We start from the raw sequence: 23,574 nt of genomic DNA on the forward strand, positions 1-23,574 counted from the left end.
ACATAAGGATTTGGTTGTGCCAGGAAAATGGGATATGCCTGGGATGGAATTGCCTTTCATGAAACCAAACAGAAGAGAGACAGTATCACCAGGCAGGTGAAAGGGGCTGTTTGGGGCATGCTCCCCCATCTAGGACTGCCCCAGTCCTGAATCCCCCATCATCCAGGTACCCTTGGGTGGGGGGAAACTGAAGCTACCCCCCATTTGTACAGGAACATTGATGGCTGTTACCCTATGTCAGGGAGCAAAGGGAAAGTGCACAGTTAGTTGCATTCCTCACGCTGGCTGGGGAGCAGAGGGGGCAGATGAACCTAGACCTGCCCCAGTCGGGGCACATGCATCCCTGCTCTGGCTGTGCCTGCTGGAGCTGCAGTAGTCATGGAGATGTTCTGCTCACGTGGATCCAAGCTGCTGTGGTGAATGAGGACTGGGGGTAGTCCTCTCTTCCCAGGGCAGCCTGTATAGTGAACTTAATTCACAGCCTCACTTCAGAGCAATGATTGAAACATATGGGTTTCATTTAAATTTTATTTAAAAAAATTGAATTCAGGACCTGAGCAATGCTGGATAAATCTTCTAGTACTGCATAAGTGACAATTTTAAACAGTCAGGCAGTTTCTTTTAAACATGGCCCTATACTTGGTAACTTCTTAGAAGATGACCTATTCTTTTCCACAAAAATAAGTCAGCTGGTATTTAACAGTGTTGCTTAAATCTCCTTTTAGAAGAACGTCTTACCATTTAGACCAACAATGGTAGCTACACCTGTCATTATGATATTTTACAGGAGTGTTGGCAGTGGTGCAACACTTCTTACGTTCAAAATCCTAGCAAAGAGATGATCAACATTTGCTTCTATCCATGTTATAGAAGCACGTTTTCTTTATTTGTCCTGTGCTATTTCTTTGTCTATTGCATTGTCTTCTCAGTGAAATTTACGAAATTTAAGTTTTCCTTTGCAATTCTTGGCACAGGCAAATACAGTTTGTGCTATAAAATAGAACTCTTATTGATGTGTTTCAGCAGCAGGTTTTCCCTGACTGGATAATAAAAAATTATAGTAGTGCCATCTTGGCAGAATTTCAGAAGGAATACCCGAGTCTCTGTACTTTCCAAAATGGTACTGAAAAGTGTATTGTCCATTCATTATGAGCATTTAACTCCTTTCCAATAATGATTCCAGGGATCTTCTGCTAACAATCATAGTTGATGATTTTACCTTTGAATTACCTGGGGTTTCAAAGAGGGTACTTTGATAATTGCAGCATCCCTGTAAATGTTTGATGGATTCTCAATTTTTTGGTCTGGGATAGATATTTGAAATGCAATTGAAATGTTTTATTAGCACACATTTAGATGACTTGAAGGTCATTGATATAAGTCTTTGGAATTCATTTAGGATGTCTTTTGTGCCATTCTACACCATTAAGTGTTCTAACACATGAGTGTTTTAAAATCTTCTTAAACAAAGTGAAACAGCTTTAAAAATTCACACCAAGAAGTCTAGCTGTACCAGCCTCAGAACTATACTCTTTAGAAAACCATAAAAATGATTCACCATCTATTCTGCATTGTCTGAGAGTCAAGAATTCTCTCTCAATGGTAAGAGCTTGGACTACCAAATTTGGAATGCAGCTTCCTCTTACATTAATTTAAAGCAAGGTCAGGGTTAGGAATGTGAAGAGTTAACTGGTTAACCAGTAAGCATGCCCCTTACTGGCATAAATACCTGGATACCAGTTAATCAGCAGAGGGCTACTTGGGCCCAGCTGGAGCAGCCACTGCCCATGGCATGGTTCAGCAGGCTTGGCTCAGCTGGAGCAGATCCTCCCACCCATGGTTAACCAGTTAAATGAAGGGATTAACTGGTTAACTTCCTGATTGGAATTTTATATCCCTAGTCAGGGTTTGGTTTGTGCCAGGACATTGGGATGTGCATGGAATGACATTTTCGCAAACATGGGGAACAGTTATATTCTCAAATGACCACAGAGGGCAGCAAGTGCTCCAGTTCCAGGGAGAAGCTGGATGGGGCCTACGTGACCCACTCTACTCCTCCTCTTCCCAGGGCTGTCATGCGGACCGGGTAATGCCGGGTAACTCTTCTAGTTTTACTGTAATGCCATTTTTTTAATAGGCTCAGCTTTGTTCAGTGCTGGTTGAAAAAACTGTCTTCCCACTATTCTGTCTTTCAAAGAGATGTACCATTTCATTCTAGCTATGACCCAGTATAAAATGGGGTCTTAAATCTAACGCTGATCAAGAACTAGGGATGCCTGTGCTCGTGGTTAACAGTGATTATGCTTTCACATCCCTATCAAGCACTAATTAACATTTGACACTTCAGGCCAGTGCAGTGTAGGGAAAATTCCATACTTTGGGAGAGGACATGGCATTGTGGCTTTTTTTTTTTTTAAGTTGGTAAGGGTGTATAATAGTTAGACACTCTTCTGGAAAGTTGCAGTAGTTCTGGAGAAGTAGATTAGTGGGAGTGATGTAGTTGAGGTGATAAGAGGTATATGATTGTTTTTAACTCATTGTTCAACTTAAATAACTCACACTTACTTACTTACTGGGTTTATTTCTCCATAATGTTCCCTCCCCCAACATGAAATCACAATCCATCAGACTAACCAAGTTTATTCTGTGGCACTTTATTCCTTTGACATCAAATTGCTACTACCAAGAAAGCTGTACTCTACAAAAATAATTTCACAGCTTGCTTATTATATGAGATTTGATGTTTGAGTGGGAGGAAAAATGTGGTGTGCAATATGGAACTTGCACAGTTCCATGGACAAATTTAGCCTTTTATTAATAGTAATAAGTTCTAAATTATATCTTCTTTGAATGTTAGTATGTAGACCATGTACTGTCTGGTTTACTTCTAATTCATAGAATTATAGGGTCAGAAAGGACCAAAAGGGTCACTAGTCTAATAATTGGTTATTTTTGATGACAGAAATAACAAAGAAGATTTCAGTTTGGAAGCTTTCATAAAATCTTTCATAATTGGGTCACACTGCATTCTTCTTAGGGTGACTGTTTCATATTTCCTCTGTTTGAATATGGTGTTGTAGAGCCTCAGAACCATATAGGAAAACCATAACCATTTGGGGATGTGCCCACCCAGTGGCTCTTACAACATTTCAAATGCAGAGCTTTGGTGCAGTTGGCTCCCACAGCTGGCACAAGCTGGGACTGCTCAGTCCCAGCTTTAGCCATCTGCTGGAGCTACCCTCACTGTGGCTCTGCAGAGCGGTCTGTTGACTAATTGTATAGTAAATACAAATTGTATCGACTGTGTGATTAGCCTGATGAATACATTTAGCATCCTTGGTTCTGGTCCAGCAGGACAGAGCGGAGGAACGGGATGGAGGACAGATAGGCAGGCTCAGTGGTATTTTAAACATATCAGGTCATAGTTTCAAGGGGATCTCTGTGACCAAACCCATCATACTTACCTTTCTGTTTCCTGAGAGTCGTGTACATAAATCTAATTTCTGATCTGCCTAATTAACTCCTGGGCCAGGCTAGGCATACATGCTCTGGCCTTGCAAACAACAAACTTCATGTTGTCTTAATAAAAGAGTCGTAAAAGAGAGTGGAGTCCTTGGAAGCACCTGAGGATACTGGCCTTAATATTTTTCTGTAAATACTATAAAATATTGGCACTTTAGACTAGTGTTGTCTCCTGCCTCTTCCCCCCCCCCCGTAGTTTACATGAGTTATCCTACACAGAATGCCTTCAGGCCAAGGCTTAATGTGCTTTGTGTTACAGTATAGATTCCCCAATACTGACATTATTTCCTTCTCTCAAATTCCTGATATTTTGAGACTTTTAGACCTGATTCTTACATTGTAAGTTGTTCAAGTTGTTCTTGTCTGTGTGTATATATAAGTATCCGAGTAGACCAGAGTCCTTTGCCAAACTTTTTAGGATAACATTGTTATCTAGAAATTTTTGTTGGTTCGAAGTCACTTTGTCCTCTGTTCCCACTGATCAGTGTCGGAAAATGTATTAATTAGTAACTTTAGTTTTTGGTTAGGTCATTTTCCATCTTCCCAAATGGAAAAATAGGAGATCTTGGGCAATTTATTTCGAGGTAAAGAGTAAACTCATCCATCTCATCTGTTTTTCTCATCAGAATACATAGTATGAATACATAGAATCATAAAACTTCAAGGAAACTCGAGAGGTCATATAGGCCAGTTCCCTGCGCTCATGGGAGGGGCAAATACCTGACAGGTATTTGTCTAATCTCTCTTCAGAATCTCTAGTGATAGAGATTCTACAACTTCCCTAGGCAACTTATTCCATTGCTTAACCATACTGACAAGAAATTTTTCTTAATGTCTGTACTAAACCTTCCTTGCTGTAATTTAAACCCATTTTTTTTCTTGTCGTAGCATCAGAGTTTAAGGAGAATAATTTTTCTCCCTCCTTCTGCAACAGCCTTCTAGATACTTGAAAGCTATCATGTCCCCTTCAGTCTTCTCAAACTAAACAAAACCCATTCTTTCAATGTTCCCTCATAGGTCATGTTTTCCAGATCTTTAATAATTTTTGTTGCTCCTCTTGTGGACAAATTGGAGATGGTCCAATCTTCCTTGAAATGTGGCTTACTGAAGTGGACATCTGGCCTATGTTCCAGTTGAGGCTAGGGATGTAAGTGACTATTTGACTAGTTGCTCTCCCCCACCCCCCGCTGCCTCTATCACAAAGAGGCAGCAAGGTGAGGGAAGAAGAGGGAGTGCTGGGGGGAGCAGGCTTAAAAGCTGGCTTCCCCCCCACCCCCATCTCCATCTCCATCGGAGGGAGCAGGCGCAAAGTGTAAGTGCTGCATGAAGCCAACAGGGGACTCGAGTCCCAAAGTAGAGTGGGAGTTCCCCGCTGACCCTGGGCTCCATGTGGCATTTCAGTCTTTGAAATGCATAAAAGCCCCATTTGGGGCTCTTGTATATTTCAAGGGAGGAACGCGCTAGTCCTTATTGACTACTTGAACAGTCGATGGAAATCCCATCAACTATTTGATTAATAGAAATTTAACATCCTTAGTTAAGGCCTAATCAGAGTGAAGTAGAGTGGAAGACTTACTTTTTGTGAAATACATCCCAGAATGTTTGCTTTTTTTTGCTACACTGTCACATTATTGATGGATATTTAGCTTGTGTTCCACTATGACCTCTATATCCTTTCTTGTAGTACTCCTTCCTAGGTAGTCATTTTCAATTTTGTATGTGCACAGCTGATTGTTCTTTCCCAAGTGGAGTTCTTTCCATTTGTCGTCCTTGAATTTCATCCTGTTTGCCTCAGACCATTTTGAATTTTAATCCTGTCCTTGAAAGCACTTGCACCCCCCCTCCTAATCTGGTACCATCTGCAAACTTGATAAGTATTTGATGCCATTATCTAAATCACTGATGAAGATATTGAACAGAACCTGTCCCAAAACCGATCCCTGCAGAACTCCTTTGTTATGCCCTTCCAGCATAATTGTGAGCCATGAACTACTATTTTTTGGGAACAGTTATCCAATCATTTATGCACCCTAATACAAATAAATGTTATCATTCTGTTACTAATAGCAAAAGTATGTGACTGTTCCCAAACAAGGACTAGTTACATGAGTGACCTGCATAACCTGTTTCAGATTTCAGCTTTCTGAGTAATGTGCTCAAACCAAGCAAATGGCAGGTGTTTATTATTTGATGTTATAGTGTTAGTCAAGATTGGGGCAGCTGCATTATAGAATGAGTTATGAAGGTGAGATAATTACCATCTTAATTCATGTTTATACTGTCATGGATTTGCTTGTTGGCCTTCAGAGAAGAAATTTGAGACACTTTTATTTAGTTATAAAATGGTGGTGTCCAACCAGTTCTGAAGCAGTAGCCACTATAGCGAAATAGCCACATTATTCTGAAATAATGAATAATTGTTCAAGCCAGCTAGCCACACTCAACTAGCCAAATAGCCACATGTGGCTAGTGGCTAGCATGTTGGACACCACGGTTATAAGAGATGCTAGGTTTTAAACTTACAGCTTTTTGCATTGCCTGTAAATTGCTGTAGTGACTAAACATGATCAGAGTTAGCAATTTAACTCAACTGTGAATCCCATCTGGGGGCTTGTGCTCACAATTGTTTATATGCTCTTCAGAAATTAATATTAAGAACTGTAGAAAAATTAGTGATGATGATGATAGTGCATGCAAGAAAATGGCTTAATTCTTGTTCACTTACTGACAGTCGTACATTTAATAGTAAATAGTCTGTCAGCTTCTGTAGTCTCCTTGTCTAGCAGTTCATTTTATGCTGTTTTGGCTATTATTTGTACTGTCAAGAGGCTAGGACTGAGCCCCAGTCGTGGACCAAGGCCATGTTATGCTAGGCAGTGTATAGACACATAATGAAAAAACACTACTCCTACCTCAAAAGCTGTCAGCCTTAGGTACAGACAGCACAAAATGTGAATACAGTAGACAGACATAAATAGTTTTTATACATTTCTAAAGGGTACAGATTCTGAAGCTTGTACCACAGAACTCTCATATATGCCTTTTCAAGGGTAAAGAGACAGAATCTAGTGCCAGTTGTTTTAAAAACACTCGTATCTTTAAAACACTTTTTACAGTATGCAGCACAATCAGTAATATATTGGATACTAGCCAGCACATTAGGTGTTGATTTTTTTTTCACACCAGTGGCTCATAGTTGTCCATATTTTTTTGTAAACAACACAACAAAGGAGGGATTTGAAGGAGAGAGCAGTTGCTTTGAAGGTTTTAAAGGTGCTTATGCCATGTGTACGGGGCTGCATGGGAGAAAAATGAACTTTCTGCTTCTCAGAAAAATAAATGAAAAATTCTTAGCCTAACTACCTGCACAGATTCTAATAACTAAGGATATAATATAAGGTTGTTAAAATGTGGTTAATTGGCTAGCCGATGGAATTTCCATCGACTAGTCAATAGGTACTTTCACATTCCTCCCTTGAAATGTAAAAGAGCCCTCTTTGGGGCTCTTGTACATTTCAAAGGGGGAATGCGGAACTCTGTGTACAGCTTGAGGCCAGCGGGAAGTCCCACTGACTCCAGGTTGCATGTGGCGTGCCAGCGGAGGCTCTTGTGCATTTCAAAGCCATGCAGCCTGGGGTCAGCAAGAGACTCATAGTCCCCAGCTGACCCTGGGTTCCATGCAGCACTTCCCTGGAACCCAGGGTCAGCTGAGAACTCCCCAGCTGATTCCAGGTTCTGGGGAAATTCCACAGGGAGCCCAGGGTCAGTTGGGGAGTCTCCAGTTGGACTCCAGGCTCCACAGTAGCTGCCCTTTTGAAATGCGCTGAGGCAACATTTTAAAGGAGCAGCCTGCCATACAGCTGATCTGCCTCTTTGAAGTACCCCTACCTCCCCCCCTCGCTGCCTCATAGAGGCAGTAAAGTGTGGGGGCATATCAACTAGTCACAATACTATCCGATAAGCAAATGCTTATTGGTTGGTGGACTAGTAAACTAGTCTTTTACATCCTTAAAATAATAGCGTATTCAACTAAACCAGTGTTTCTCAACCTTTTTTTAATAGAGTACCCCCTTTTAAAAAAAAGTAAATGTCCCCAGTACCTACAGTTTTCAGACACACACACACACACACACACATACACACACACACACACACACACACACACACACCCCTCTCTTTTTTTTTTCTACCATTGCAACATATTTGTTTTAACAACTTAATCGTAACTGGGCAAGCAATGAAATTTTTGGGTGTAAAAAGTACAAACATAATAAAGTGCTGTAAAACTTAAAACAAAAATTCAGTTTTCTCCAAATTTTAGTTGACGTACCACCAGACTTCTCTCGAGTACCCCTAAGTGTACTTATACCACTGGTTGAGAAACATTGGACTAAACGATTAAGGGGTAAGCAGGTGATTATCCGTTAATGCTGTCTACTTCATGCAACACTCTCCCTCCCCCCCACCTCCCAAGTAAATTTTTTAGCGGGCTGGCTGACAGGCTGATTCAGTCCTGGTTTGTGCTGTGACCCGGCATCAACCCCCTTTACCAGCTCTTAGTGCTTTAGTGCAGAGCCTGCAGCAAGGGTAGTTGCTGGGAGCAAGGTATGAGTACTAACCATTGTTCCATCTAAGTTGCGTGGTAGCACAATCCCACAGCTGCTTAAGGAGCCCTGCCTACCTAGGGGCTCAAGATTCTTGCATGGAGCTGCCTAGCAGGGTCCCCCCTCCCTCACCGGCCTGTCCCCATTTAATTAGTTAACCGGTAAAACAAAGTGTTTTACTGGTTAACTAAGTGTTTCCCAAATGATGCTCTATGAAACTCTGGGGTTCTGTGAAAAAATTCTCTTGTTCTTCGAGTGGTTGCTCATGTCCATTCGAATCAGGTGTGCGCACCGCGTGCATTGTGCCTTCTGGAGCGTTTTCCCTAGCGGTACCCATAGCGTCAGCAGGGCACCCCCTGGAGTGGCGCCGCTATGGCAGAGCATAAGTACCCCTGTTGGCGCTCCCCCTCCTCAGTTCCTTCTTACCACCTGTGACGGACGTTGGAGCGTGTCTCTTTGTTAGAGTAGTTAATGGTTCCCGTTTCTCTTAGTGTTGTAGATAGTTGTAAATAGTTCAAATTGGATAGTTGGGAGTTCTTTGTTTTTTTTCCTTCTTCCCCTTCGGGGGTGAGGAATGCCTGGGCCTCAGGGCTTTAAGGCTTACGCTGTATGCGCTAAATTCATGCCCAAGGGAGACCCTCATGATGGCTGTTTAAAGTGTTTGGGTGAGGGTCACTGTCGGGGGGGCCGCCCCTCCCTCGGGGTGGGCCGCCCGCCTCCGGGGCAAAGTTCACTCTTCCTCAGCCTCGTTTCAAAGGTCCACTGCCCCTGTATTAGGGGAGCTACGGACCTCTGTCCTAGTCCGAAAGTACACGGCCCCTGTATTAGGGGAACCACAGCCCTCTGGCCTAGTGCGAAAGTGTCCAGGCTCTGCGGCCTAGTCCTTCAGCTGAGCCCCCACTCGTCGGGGGTCAGGGAAGGAGGGGTAGGGAGGCCCAGGCCCTCCCTCATCACTGGGCCCCAATCCCGGCCCTTGCAGTGGTGGGTGGCTCCCCCCAGTGGCTCGGGGGGGTTCCTCCCCGCAATGCGCCGAGCCCTCAGGGGCTTCTCCAGCTCCCTGCCCTGGGTCGCTTCCTACCCCCTTCCCCCCGGCCCGTAGCGGTCTCACGGGTTGGTGTGAGTCGGGTGGCTGTCGCGACACTTCCCAAGTCGGGGTTGGGGGTGGCCGGTCCAGTGCCTGGGTCATGGGGGGGCGGCCGGCAGCTCCGTCGTTGGGGTCGAGCTCAGCTTGGGCCTGGCAATGGCAGGTCCAGCAGGCCTGGCAACTCCCTCTCTGGCGGTCCAGTCTGCGCCGCGGGCGGTTGGGCACTAGCTCCAGCTCTGGCTGCGGTCTGCCTCCTCTGAGCAGGCTGGCAGCCTTTTATGCCTTGGCTCCTCTGGGAGCATGCCCAGTATGGCTGTGTGGGTAGGGCCCTTTCTGCCCCGGCACCAGGTGGTTTCCCTGGGCTTGAGTGCGGGGCGGGGCCGCCCCGTCACAGTCACCTAGCAGACGCCTGTAAGATCTGCAAGTCATTTAAGTCGCACACGAAGAGGGAGCGGGACTCTTGTTTGAAGCTTCTCCTCATGGAGGCGGCTTTATAGCTGGCACCGACTGGACATTCCACGGTGCGCAGTGCGCCGGCATCGACACGCCATCCCGTGCGTGGACTTGGGTACTGAGGCCTCGGCACTGCTCTCACTCCCCGGCGCTGAAGAAGTCAAGGTCTTCGCAGGGTAGGTCTCTGAGCCGGAAGTCCAGACCCAGCCTACACTGTCACTTCGAATCCCGGTGCAGGCATCTCTGAGTGCTGCAGTGCAGTGTAAAAGAGCTGGACGACCATCAAGTCCAGGTCAGCTACACTCACATTGTCCTTCGATGCCGGACACTTTTGGGGCAGCACAGGACCTGATTAGCCTCGCTACCTCCCCTCCATCGTCGGTTGAGGCGGAGAGGTCGAGGTCTTCGACGCTGGGAGCCATGTTGGCACCGGCTTCTCCTCCAAACCGGTTGGATCAGTCGGCACCAGTCACATATGCAGCGGGACCGTCCTTTGTGGGACCAGTACCGCTTGCCTCTACCTCAGTACTAACCTCGACACAGGCTGCCAGGCCTCACGTGGTACCCGACTGGCCTCAACCCACGTCGGTGCTGGGACCTCTCCCGGAACTGGTTTTGGCTGTCCCAGTGCTATATTACTCAGGACTTGTGGCATTGTCAATAGCACTGTCAACGGCACCATATTACTCAAGCCTTGTGGCACCGTCAACGGCACCGACCCTCTTGACCAGGGTGCCACTTCAGTCTTTGGCACCGGGCTCTTCGGCACCGCTGCAGGTACCACCAACGCCAATAACGCCAATCTCTTCTAGGGCGACTACTATGGCTCCAGCGCCTTCTGTCCTGCCTGCTGTGGTGTCCATGGGGGCAACGATGGGGGCGCTGCCTTTGGAGCAACTGGACTTGGTAGTTCCACACCCGCAACCGGCACCGACTTTAGCACTGCAGTCCACATGCACCACGTCGACACTGAATGCAGCACAGGGGCCTGTCTTCTCGGCACCGGTACACCCTCACCGCATGCACGCGGGCAAGCCAGAATCTATGGCCAGGTTTGCCCCTACGATGGTGGCAGGGCACTCATCTTCGGTACCACCCTGGCCCTGACTACTCTTCAGATTTTGATGTGGGCTCTTTCAGGTCAGAGTCCTCGGGAGCTTCGTCACATCATAGATCCTGTTCCTGGCACCGGCGTGACCATTCGCGCGTGCAGCAGACTTGGCCACCTCAGCTGCATTGGCCTTTTTGGACCCCGTGGGCATACCACCAGTGGCAAGGGTCTGTGCCCCCCTCCGCGATGTCGAGTGTGTCCGGGCACCTCCATCAGCGTCGCTGTCATGACCCCCTCCCTTGCCCCAGAGGGCTGCTACTATCGATGCCGCTAGAGATCCGCAGGCATAGTTACTTGAATAAATGTTTTTGGGTTGTTCAGCTTTCCTGGACTTCTCTTTCTGGGTGCTCCGACCCCTCCTCCGTGGAGTGGGGTGGGCTTGGAAGTCACCTGATTCAAATGGACATGAGCAATCACTTGAAGAAGAAAAGAAGGGTTACTTACCTGTAACTGTTGTTCTTCAAGAATTGGCCCTGCCTAGAGCAGGGGGCTGGACTTGATGACCTTCTGAGGTCTCTTCCAGTTCTAACAAGATGGTTTATTAGATGATGAGCTTTCGTGCGCCAGACCCACTTCCTCAGATCAAATAGTGGAAGAAAATAGTCACAACCATATATACCAAAGGATACAATTAAAAAAATGAACATATATGAAAAGGACAAATCACATTTCAGAACAGGAGAGGGATGCGGGGGGGGGGGGGGAGGAAGGAAGGTAAGTGTCTGTGAATTGATGGGGAGGTGGGGAGAGTGGGATGTTTGTGAGTTAATGGTATTAGAGGTGATAATTGGGGAAGCTATCTTGGTAATGGGTAAGATAGCTTGAGTGTTTGTTCATTCCTTTTTGGAGAGTGTCGAATTTTAACATTAATGACAGTTCAGAGGATTCCCTTTCAAGTGCAGATGTAAAAGGTCTTTGTAGTAGAATGCAGGTGGTTAAGTCATTGAGAGAGTGTCCTTTCTGGTTAAAATGGCAAGAAACTGTTTTTTCTTTGTGATCTTGTCTGATATCTGTTTTGTGGGCATTAATCCTTTGGCGAAGTGTCTGAGATGTTTGTCCAATGTACATAGCAGACGGACACTTTCGGCACATGATAGCATAGATTATATTTCTGGATGCGCAGGAATATGTGTTCTTGATCTTATAACTCACTTAGTTAGGTCCAATAATGGTATCAGCAGAATGAATATGTGGACAAAGCTGGCAACGGGGTTTGTTGCAAGGGAAGGTACCAGGGTTGGTATTAGTGTGGTATGTCCTGTGGTTGTTGGTAAGAATCATCTTGAGGTTAGGTGGTTGTCTATAGGAGACTATGGGTCTGTCTCCCAGAGCCTCTTGGAGTATGGTATCCTGTTCCAGTATAGGCTGTAGTTTATTGATAATGTGTTGGACAGGTTTAAGTTGGGGGTTGTAGGTGATGACAAGTGGTGTTCTATTGTTGGTTTTCTTGGGTCTGTCTTGAAGTAGATGGTTTCTAGGTATTCGTCTGGCTGCTCTAGCCTTGTGGCAGGCCTGGACTGCCTATGGTGGGGAGTAATGGGGCTGCAGCAGTCGCCTGTACATGCCCCTTTTAATCGGTTAACTGGTTAAACATAATGTTTAACTGCTTAATCAATTAAACCAATGAGCCTGGTTACACGTACCTGCAGTGTGGGTCGACAGCCTGAAGCTGGCTTTTAAGCTGGCTCTTGGTGTGTACAGGATCCTGCTGCTTCATTGCACTGCTGCTTCTGATACAGATACACTATGAGTGCATGAAAGTCTCAGTGGTTACACAGTTACCCACTTTTTAACATGCCTACTCCCAGCGGTTCTTGACTAGAGAAGAAACACTTGTACAAGTGGTCAGTTTCACGAGGAAAGAGTTTTAGGTTGTACTTTTTTTTGTTGTGTGTTTGTTTTTTAAGGCCTCAAATTTAGGGCTTGTACAAAGTTTACAACACATTCACAACATTTTTTTAATTTTAATGAAAACTTTATGGAAACCTTGGATTTTATTTAACCTTCTTCTGCAGCATGGACGTGCAGGTCATTTACCAGGATCTTCTGAATCTCTCACATAATCATCTCTGTCCAGGGACATCCTTAGAATTTATGGGGCCCTATTCAGTACTATTAAACTGGTGCCCCTATGCCCAATGTCATTGCAGGGGAAGATGACTTTTTTTTTAAGAGATGTGATTTTATAATCTGCATCAACACATTAATGAAATATCTTTAAAGCAAATTTTAAACTAAGATCCTGTCCACTGACACAGTAAATTCAGAAACTGACATTATGTACCTGGAGCTGGCAAATGCCTGTTAAATTGCTTCATTGCCACTTGAATGGCCCTGTCACAGGGTCAATGTTCTGCTAATAAGTCTGGCAGGCTTTTTCACTAAGTTTACTAGATCCTCTCCAGAGGAAGCAGGGCCACAGAACAGAGTTGGGAATTGGAAGATGGGTGGACATCCTGTGGCACCCCAAATTTTTGGGTGCCCTATGCAGCTGCATGTTCTGTGATTGAGAAGGATAGCCCTATCCTTGCTAGGGATGTGAATGTTTAACTTGTTAACCTGTGGGGGCTGGAGCAGCTTCCCATTTGTTGCAGGCAGGGGGCTGCTCCAGTACCATAGGGGGTCTACACCAGGCAGGTGCTGCCTTTGTTCATAGTGAGCCTGAGCCTGACCCTTCCCCGACCCTTCCCCTTGAATCAGTTAACTGGTTAAACAATATGTTCAACCAGTTAACTGGTTAAACAATATGTTCAACCAGTTAACCGGTTAAACAGAATTTTACATCACTAGTCCATGCCATTGATGGGACCTGTCATGATCGTGAGGGTTAGCCAGCAGCCTGGGGACTAAAGGATTAACTATGTCCCTTACTTAACCAGGTAGATTCAGCCAATAGGAATGTAGGTAGGAATTTCAAACTGGGACAAAGAAATTTTGGGTTTTTTCCCTCTTTTGTTCGGGGAGCTTCTCTCCAGCTATTGAAAGGGACAGAATGTCTCCCTCTAAAAAAAATACTCTTCACAGTCTGTAAATAGGATGAAGTTTAGATAAATCCGTTAGGTTTTATTGTTTGGGAAATGGGATCTGGTCTGTGCATTTAAAAATGGGTTTTGCTTTCCTTTGTAACTAAGTTCCTGGCCCATGGTAAATTTCTCCTCCATTAGTATTATTTTGTTACTGTTCCATCCAGTCATAATGCTTGCAACAGGAATATTGTGGTGATAATAAAAGTTCTTTCTCTTTTCTTTTTATTAACCTGGTATTGGTTAATTTTTGTGTCCTGGTTTGTACTTTAGGGGTGAGATTTCCCAAGTAGTCTCTCCCTGGATGCTTTATTAATGTTTGAATGGTGGCAGATTTTGGGGGAAGTTTTATACCAAAGACCAGTGGGAAATAGGTCAATGGAGGGATGATAGGAGTTAATATAGAGAACTTTCTGGGTGTCTGGCTGGTGAGTCTTGCCCACATGCTCAGGGTTTAGCTGATCGCCATATTTGGGGTCGGGAAGGAATTTTCCTCTAGGGTAGATTGGCAGAGGCCCTCGAGGTTTTTCGCCTTCCTCTGTAACATGGGGTACAGATCACAGCTTGAAGACCCCAAGATGCAGAGATCTTCCAAGTATATGAAGGCTTCAATATCTGAGATATAGGAGAGAGGATTATTCTAGGAGGGGTGGGTAAGATTCTGTGGCCTGCACTGTGCAGGGGGTCAGACTAGATGATCATAATGGTCCCTTCTGACCTTAAAGTCTATGAGTCTATGAGAGAAGGTTTTGGGGTACTTTTTTGGCCCCCACTTCTGCATTTATTGTGCCAGAGTGGGGAAGGAGCCATGACTGGGCCTTTGGTGTTTGCATCTTGGTTCTCTCTCTTTGTACATGTTAGTCTCCTCTCTAGTGCGCAGCAATACTTTGGTTTCATTTCAGTTATTAGGTTTATTTTGTGTATGCTGGGTGGTGCAGGTAGTCTGTGATATGTAAGTGGTTGTAAGATTAGTGTTTCTCATCCTTTTTTTAAAATAAATTACCCCTTTAAAAAAAAGTACCCCCTTTAAAAACAAATAAGTACCCCCAGTACCTATAGTTTTTAGACACACGTACAATTTTTTTCTACCATTGCAACATATTTGTTTACACAACTTAATCGTAGCTGGGCAGGTGATGACATTTTTGGGTGTAAAAAGTGCAAAAATAATAAAGCAATGTAAAACTTAAAACAAAACTTCAGTTTTCTCCAAATTTCAGTTGTGCTGACGTATTCCCCAGACTTCTCTCAAGTACCTCTAAGGGTACTCATACTACTGGTTAAGAAACACTGGACAAGATGAACTGGTGTTCCCTTGAAACAAAAAACAGGACTATGTAGCACTTTAAAGACTAACAAGATGGTTTATTAGGTGATGAGCTTTCGTGGGCCAGACCCACTTCCTCCGATCAAATAGTGGAAGAAAATTGACGTGACTTGCAAAGGTCATGCCAATTTTCTTCCACTATTTGATCTGAGGAAGTGGGTCTGGCCCACGAAAGCTCATCACCTAATAAACCATCTTGTTAGTCTTTAAAGTGCTACATAGTCCTGTTTTTTGGTTCAGCTAGATCAGACTAACACGGCTACATTTCTATTGGTGTTCCCTTCTGATGTTGGGAGCAATTCTTAAGATGATGTTTGTTTCATTTGTAACCTAGGTAATACAATGTGCTAACGCACATGAACCAGATAGTAAAATAGAAAGGTAATGTAGGCCATTATCCTGCTAAACTGCACTACGCAGACAAACCTTTTCACCTATGTGGAACTCGTTAGGCCCCTAGGTGCACTTAGAAGGAGCAGCTCAAAAGGCATGGATTTGGATTGTATTTCCCTGGTGGTAATGTACTTGTCTTGTGTTTTCTGTGATGCATCTCTTAACTGTGGTATTAAAAAATAACGAATAGAAAAACCAAAACCTGACTTTTCTCTCTTATTTTGTCTATATGGTCTGATATGCAATTAGTAAATGTCATAACTGGTGAAAAGTAAATCAGATTTCATCTTCCTATCTCCCCTTATGGCTATGTCCTTAATACCAATGAGCCTCAGGAAGCTCTTGGAAAGCTGTGACTGGGAATATGCTGACTATCCAGAGTTAAGGTTATCAAAGGACTTGACTGGTTTAGTTCCTTTCTGGAAACTTTTCATGTTTAATGGATTTTTTGGGAAAGGGTGGAGGCTAAGGAGGTGACTGGCCATTGTAAATCGCTATCAGATTTGTTAGCAAGAAATGTTGAGCATACTTTCTGAAACAATATTTTTCTTCTTTTTATATAGCTGTTGGAAAAACACAAGAATACAGAAAGCATGGTAGAGCTGCTTGAACTTTATCAAATGGAAGATGAAGCCTACAGTAGTCTTGCTGAAGCTACTACAGAACTCTATCAATATCTGTTACAGCCGTTCCGAGATATGAGGGAACTTGCAATGCTCAGAAGACAGCAGATTAAGGTACAAACTTTCTGTGGGATAAACCATGCTTTCTACTTGTACGTAGTAGTATAGCTTGTAACTAGGTATGTAATGGGGTAACCAGTTTCCCGGTAAGCATTGCTTTACTGGAATCAGTTACTGGAATAACTAATTAACCAGCACCTGGAGCAGTCCCTGTTGGTGATGCTGGGTTGGGGAGGCCTGTGCCACACTGCTCCAGTGCAGTGCTGTGGGCCTTCTACCAGGGGTAGAGGGCTGTTTCAATGCGATGTGGCAGGCCTTGCCCTGCGTGTGGAGGGCTGCTTTAGTGTGGTGTGGCGGGCCCTGCCCCAGGGGTAGGGGCTGCTCCAGTGGCACTTGCGCATGATGCGGCAGGCTGGTTAAACACACAGTTTAACCAGTTAACATTTTAAATGGGATTTTACATCCCTACTTGTAACCCAAACCTGGAATTTTATGTTGTTGAGAACCTTTTGTCTGTATTTAAATATATCTTTAGACCAATACATTTCAAGGCCTCCACTTCTTTCCTTCCCCTCCACAGCTTCTCCCATATGGAATACATACTGACTAAAGGGTGTGTGCACATCCACACACATTTATTACCTTTTGAGGTTTTCCTAAAGATAGTAGAGAGGATAGGGTGGGAATGTTTTTTTTCCTCCCATTTGTGGGATGCTTAAGCACTACAGTGAGGAGAACTATAAAGGTACATAGCTAATTTTTTGCTGCACTGCAAGTTTTTACACTAAACAGTACTATTTTCTTCCTTTATGATCACTCACAATTGTGAGTACCTTGAAGAGTAAGCTGTCGTTGTCTTAAGCCTGGAACTAATGCATGCAGCTAAGTATCATTTTGTTCAATTTTATGTGCTCATAAACATTTTAACTTCATGTTCAATTTTTTATTTTGTTTGAGGTTTACTGGAAGTATTGACTAATGTGTGAAAGAGAAAAACATGCTCTATAAAAATCTTGGTTATTTTTATTATTTAACGAGATTATTTTGGAGAGTGCCTTTTTTCAGTCATTTTCTAGTGAAAGGTAGGTGTGTGTGTGTGTGTGTGTGTGTGTTAGAAACACTGGAATACAAGCAATGTACAGTAAAATTCTGATGGTCTGGCATCTGACGGTCCAGCACTCCTGATGATCTGGCACCATCAGGAACCCGGAAGTGCTCCGGGCAGCCGGACCATTGGAGCTGCTCTGCCCTCAGCTTCCTGATTCAGCCGCTGCTAAAACTGACCAGCGCTGAATCCGGGAAGCAGGGGGCAGAACAGCTGGAGTGCTGCCAGGTAGGTCCCCTCGGGGCTGCGGGACCAACCCAGCAGCACCTCAGCTGTCCCGGATTCAGCCGCTGCTGAAATTGATCAGCGGCTGACTCCAGGAAGCCTGAGACAGAGCTGCTCTGCCCCAGCTTCCTGGAATCAGCCGCTGGTCAGTTTCAGCAGCAGCTGACTTGGGTACACCTGGGACAGAGCAGCTGGGTGCTGCTGGGTTGGTCCCTGCAGCGCCGAGGTTTGGCGCTACCAGACCAACCCACCAGCGCCCCAGCTGCTCTGTCCCAGGCGTCCCGATTCAGCCGCTGCTGAAACTGACCAGGGCTGACTCCAGGAAGCCCAGGGCAGAGCAGTTCTGCCTCTGGCTTTCTGGAGTCAGCCGCTGATAAGTTTCAGCAGCAGCTGACTTGGGGACACCTCGGGCAGAGCAGCTGGGGTGCTGCTGGGTTGGTCCAGTAGCGCTGCTCCTCGGCGCTGTGGGACCAACCCAGCAGCCTTCCAGCTGCTCTGCTGCAGGCGTCCCGATTCAGCTGCTGCTGAAACTGACCAGCAGCGGCTGAATCGGGGACTCCTGGGGCAGAGCCGGACTATCAGAAGGGAGGGCTATGAGGGGGTCTGGGGTAGCATCCCCCCACCCCACCTCAGACCTCTCATAGCCCCCCCTTCTGATAGTCTGGCATATCTGATAATCTGGCACCCCCTGGGTCCTAAAGGTGCCGGATTATCGGAAGTTTACTGTACTTTAGAAACTTGTAATTTAGCCTGACACTAGTGTTCTTTTAAAAATTGTTTCTACATCTGTTTTACTCCTAATAAAAATATATAATCAGCCCAAGTCATTAAACATTTTTATAGATGTATTCTTTTAAACTTTAAAAAAAATTAATTAATGATCAATGAGCCAAAAATGATGAACATGACATAGGTAATTTCATAATCACACTGAGTTGGAAATGTGCTGTACTCCTGATAAAGTGTACAGCCCCTACTACATAGATAGCCTTTTCTGGCTTTGTAGAGCTGTAGTGTCAATATAGGAGCCAAAATGGAGTCTTATAGTTTACTCTGTATGAAGATGACTTAAGATTTTTTTTAAAGGAAGGTTGGAAGAATGATTCAAGAGCTTCTGAGAAGAACCTTTTTATTTGACATCACTGTGCCTATAACTAAAATAACTTTAAAGAAGTCTAGTAGGTTGAAAACAGTTCAGTGAGTTAGTATATAGGTGGTTCTTAAATAAAATTTATCCAACAGGAAAAGAAAATATATAACAAAGAATTCTGATGCAGAGCTCAGAATTTATACCGCTAGAGATCATCAACAGTATAGTTAAGAACCTCATTAGTACAAGATAAATATTCTCCCATTTTACTTAATTCTTTAGTGTACAGAAAAGGTGGACTTGTTCTTTACTAATCAAGAAAAGAGACACTAATACTTATTAAGGAAGAAGCTTTAATTTGTTTTAACAAAAATCATTATTAGAAATACAATAAAAATTGCACACAAAAGGTCATTTTTTTAAAAAATAAACTCCAAAGGCTTGGCTAAGACTTTGCAACTACTGGTTTGGAGAACTTGAGTGGTACATAGTTGACTCTATTGAGGTCAATATATGTAAGTAAGTTCTTTTCCTCATTCAGAACATTTTGAGGTATGCAGGTTGGACAACTGGATCTTGTGAAATGAAAACAAAAGCAAGGGTAGAGGACTTTCTGTATAAATTAAACTTGTTGGCAATAAAGTTATTTACGTGAACTCACAGCATATGGAGTTCTAGAAGGTTTAGAAGTGAAGCAAAATTCTTCTGGATTACTATTGCAAAATTCCATTGGATTGCTACAGCCTCTTGGAGCTGTGGTCACACACAGTTCCTTCTCAAACTCAGTAGAGTGCTCAACAACTGAATGCCAATTGGCATGTGGGCACGCAGTACACACATTACAATCGTTAATCTAAAGTAAATGGAAGAAAGAGGGAAAAATCATAACGTAAGCTTGCATGAAATCCAACTTCTGCAATCGAATATGCTTATAAATAACTTTAAAATGTTAGTTTACAATTGGAAAATAATATTTTTATCAGAATCTTAAGTGTTACTATATCACCTGTAGTTACCCTTAAAATTATCATTGCGCCACACTGTTCCTTAAAAGACTCTGTTTTCAGTTGTTTTAGCTCTATAAACTCAGTTCTGGTCTACACTGGGAGTTTAGGTCAAACTTAGTTACATTAGGTTGATTTTTCTAAACAATGAGTCTGCGCTACCAAGGCTATTACATCAACTTTAAGGGCTATTAAAATCTATTTCTGTACTCCTGCTTTTACAAGGAGTAACTTCTAAATTCATTCTTGTATCGTCGACTTTCTGGTAGTGCAGATGCAGCACTGTGAAAGTTGACATTCTTGGCCTCAAGAAGGTGTCCCGCAGTGCCCTGCGGTGACTACTCTGACCACAACTTTCAACTCTACTGCTCTCCAGGTGAACAGAAAAAGTCCTGGAAAAATTTGAATTTCATTTCCTGTGTGGTCAGCATGGCAAGCAGACCTCAGAGCAAGCAGCACACCTGATTGTGAGTTCAAGTTCCATGAGCTCCAGTTCCCAGGATCGCAGAAGAGCACCAGCATGCAGCATACAGGAGATCTTGGACCTTGTTGCTGTGTGGCGAGAGGAGTCTGTTCTCACAGAACTACAAACCAGCAAAAAACCAACCAGATATCTATGCCAAAATTTCAAAGGACATGGAAAGGAAAGGATACATCAGGGATGTCCAGCAGTGCTGAGTGACAATAAGATAGCTGAGGTAGTCATACCAAAAGACAAAGGAGGTAAATAGATGGTCTGGAGCTTCATCATAAACATGCCAGTTCTATAAGCAGCTGCGTGCAATCCTTTCATGGGGAGTGGGGGAGGTAGAGGGAGAGAATACAACCAGCTTTTCTAGGAAGTTCGTGGATTCCTCCCAAGACTCTCAGGCAGCAGCATGGTGGAGGAGGAGAATGGCCATCAGGCAAGGAGGGCAGCTGATGTTGCCAAGATCTTGTTATAGCTTTGGAGACAATTCCCTCCTCCCAGGATGTTTGTTGGGCACTGATCCCAGGAAGGGCACTTCTGGTGAGTTCACATTTTTTATTTTGCTAAAAGTGGGTTGATGCAGTTTAGTGAGAGATTTTGTGGCCACCATTCCTCCACAGTAAGGGGTCCATGGAATAGAATAGCTTGTTAATGTGTCTAGATACCTCTATGAAAGCTTCTTAGAGAAACTCTTTGATCCTTCTCACAAGGTTTCTGGGTGGAGGGCTTTGCCTTATTCCATCCTCCATGGTAGGACTCCTTTCCATGCCAAGCCAACAATAACAAAGGATTGCAGTGTAAGGTCCAGGTTTCTGCCTACGTTCAGTCAGCATTTGTTCTCTCTCACTCTGTATAAGGAGACTGATAGCTTCATCCAGGTTGCCGTGGATTATATTAGCTGATGCCTCTGCAGTAAACCCCTGTTTGCTCATCCCCAGTGAAGGATGGCTCGAGTCCCTGCGTCCCATCCACCCACTCTTGTAGTAAGGGAAAGTTGCACACTCGCAGCAATTTGGAGAGTATCGAACACATGGGTGCCACATGATCCTCTACCCTGCTCTGCTGCCATGCCCAGGTCCCCCCTCTCCTGCCCACAGACTCATGCCCCAGCCTGTTCCTTTGCCGTGCTAGCTGCCACACTGAGTCCAGCTGCTCCCCTAAAAACTGCTACATAGTGGCTGCTTGAAAGCATAACTGTGGCCTTGTACGTAACACATCCCTACTGGCTTTATATAGACTTTTATTTTATTCTTACACTCTTCAATATATATCCTGTAAAGCCTGTCTTTCACTTTCCATTGCAGTGGGAACAGCAGTCAGTCTGCTGCACACTCCCTTGTCTCCACCAGCTGTTTGCCTGGCTCAAACAAACAAGCTAAAATAGATGCAATCTGCCAACTTGGAATAGGGAGCGCGTAAGCAAGTGGAGGAGTGTGCTGCTGGAGGAGAGGCGAGCAGAGCATGAGGAAAGGAGAACATGCAGTGAACTAGAAGTGAATCACAAGGAGAGTGTAGTCCACGGCAGCAGTGATGGACCACATGGCAGCATTCCAGGATCTTAGCTGAACAGGCACCCCTTCCAGTCCTTGCAGACCAACATTTCCTCCTCACAGAGTTCCATAGTCTCCTCTCCCAAGGGCCATAGAATGCCAAGAGTGGTGGGGAGTTAAGGGCAGCTTCACACTCAACCCCCAAGGATGTGTTGCAAAGCAAAAAGCTGTCCTTTACACAATTGTGATCATGCACTCCTCCTCCCTTCCCGAAGCTCCGGTCATCTGAAGAAGTGGGCTGTACCCATGGAAGCTCATGATACCATTTGCATGTTTTGTTAGTCTATAAAGTGCTACCAGACCACTTGCTTGCTGGTGTTTTTTTCTTTATTACTTGTATTGAAGAAGTGGTGGTGGTGGTGGTGGCGGTTGGAGGGTGCGGGGAGGTAACAGGCAAGCACACTGAAAGCAGGACACTCATTGAGAGCAATATGAATGACACTGAAAATTGGCCACTCAAAAAACTGTCTTTCAAAGCCTCTCTGATTTGTACTGTCCTTTGTTGTGTTCTCCTTATTGCCTGGTGTCTGGCTGCTCAAAATCCATGGCTAGGGGCTGTGCCTTGGCACTCCACCCTGACCGATACATTTTTTGAAAAGTATAGGATCTTTCGAAAAAGGCTTTTCTTTTTGAAAGAACCACAGGCTAGGCTGCGGTTTCACTTTCCAAATAGTGTTTTTTGAAAGAACGCAGTGACGCAATTATGCAAATGAAGCACGGGAAATTCAAATCCTGGCTTCATTTGCAATTTTGATGTGTCTAAACTACATCCCTCTTTCGAAAGAGGGATGTAAATTAGAGACGAATCCCTAGTCTCACAAATATTGTGGAGCACGTGGCAGGCTACCACCACAAAGGGAATGTTGTGTTCGCTGAGGTCTAACCTAGTTAGTAGACTGTAGAACCTTCCCTTTTAAACACTCAAAAGCACATTCTGCCACTATTCTGTATTTGCTCAGTCTGTAGTTAAACCACTCCTAACTGCAGTTCTGGCTGCCTGTGTACAGCTTCATGAGCTACTGGAGCAAAAGGTAGGCTGGATTGCCAAGGATCACTATTGACATTTCCACCTCTCCAGTTCTAATATTCCAGGGTGAAAAACACATTCCAGAGAGGAGGGAGTTCTTAACAATGCGCAGCCCATGCACCTTTCCCAACCATCCCACATGATGTCAGTGGAAAAAGCCCTTGTGATCCACCAGCCACTGCAGCACCATCGAGAAGTACACCTTGCAGTTTATGTATACTTTTGCAAGATTGTACATTCCATTTTTTGCCCCACCACAGTTAGGAAACCCCAGCATGGCAAAGCCCTCCATCATGTCCTCTACATTTCCCAGAGTCAGTCTACCCTCCATAGCAGAAGGGTGTTGATTGCTTTGGCTGCTTGAATCACAGCAGCCCCCAATATAGATTTCCCCACTCCAAATTATTCCCAACTGATCAGTAGCTGTCTGGTGTTGCAAACTTCCGCAGGGCAATTGGCATGTGCTTCTCTATTGTCAGAGTGGGTCTCTTTCTGGTATTCTTGCTCTTCACAAACTTCCATGAAAGTGGCCTTATGCATAGAAAAGTTTTGCAGCCACTGCTGATCGTCCCATAGTTGCATCACTATACAGTCTGACCAGTCTGTGGCCTGTCTAATGGCACCAAAAGTGGTGTTCCACTGTGTCCAAAGAATCAAATGCCAGCGGCATTTGCAATTCGCTCAAGTGTCTGTCTAATCTGCTCTTAAATATCTCCAGAGATGGAGATTGCGCAACCTTCTTAGGCAGTTTATTTCAGTGTTTAACCACCCTGACAGTTAGGATGTTTTTCCTCATGTCCAATCTAAACCTCCTATTATCAGAGGCCAAGGAGAACAATTTTTCTCCCTCCTCTTTGCGACACCCTTTTAGATACTTGAAAACCGCTATCATGGTCCCTCTCAA

General features: G+C 44.5%; 1 protein-coding gene across 1 annotated transcript in view; it reads left to right on the forward strand.

Annotated features, from left to right (window-relative positions):
- Positions 1–23,574, forward strand: part of JMY (junction mediating and regulatory protein, p53 cofactor) — a 146,544-nt gene that overhangs the window by 15,075 nt on the left and 107,895 nt on the right. The window contains exon 2 of the mRNA XM_006119180.2: positions 16,081–16,254. Coding sequence (XP_006119242.2) covers positions 16,081–16,254 — 174 coding nt within the window. The remainder of the gene's footprint in view (positions 1–16,080; positions 16,255–23,574) is intronic.

Source organism: Pelodiscus sinensis, chromosome 6, assembly GCF_049634645.1.
Source record: "Pelodiscus sinensis isolate JC-2024 chromosome 6, ASM4963464v1, whole genome shotgun sequence".
Lineage (NCBI taxonomy): Eukaryota > Metazoa > Chordata > Testudines > Trionychidae > Pelodiscus > Pelodiscus sinensis.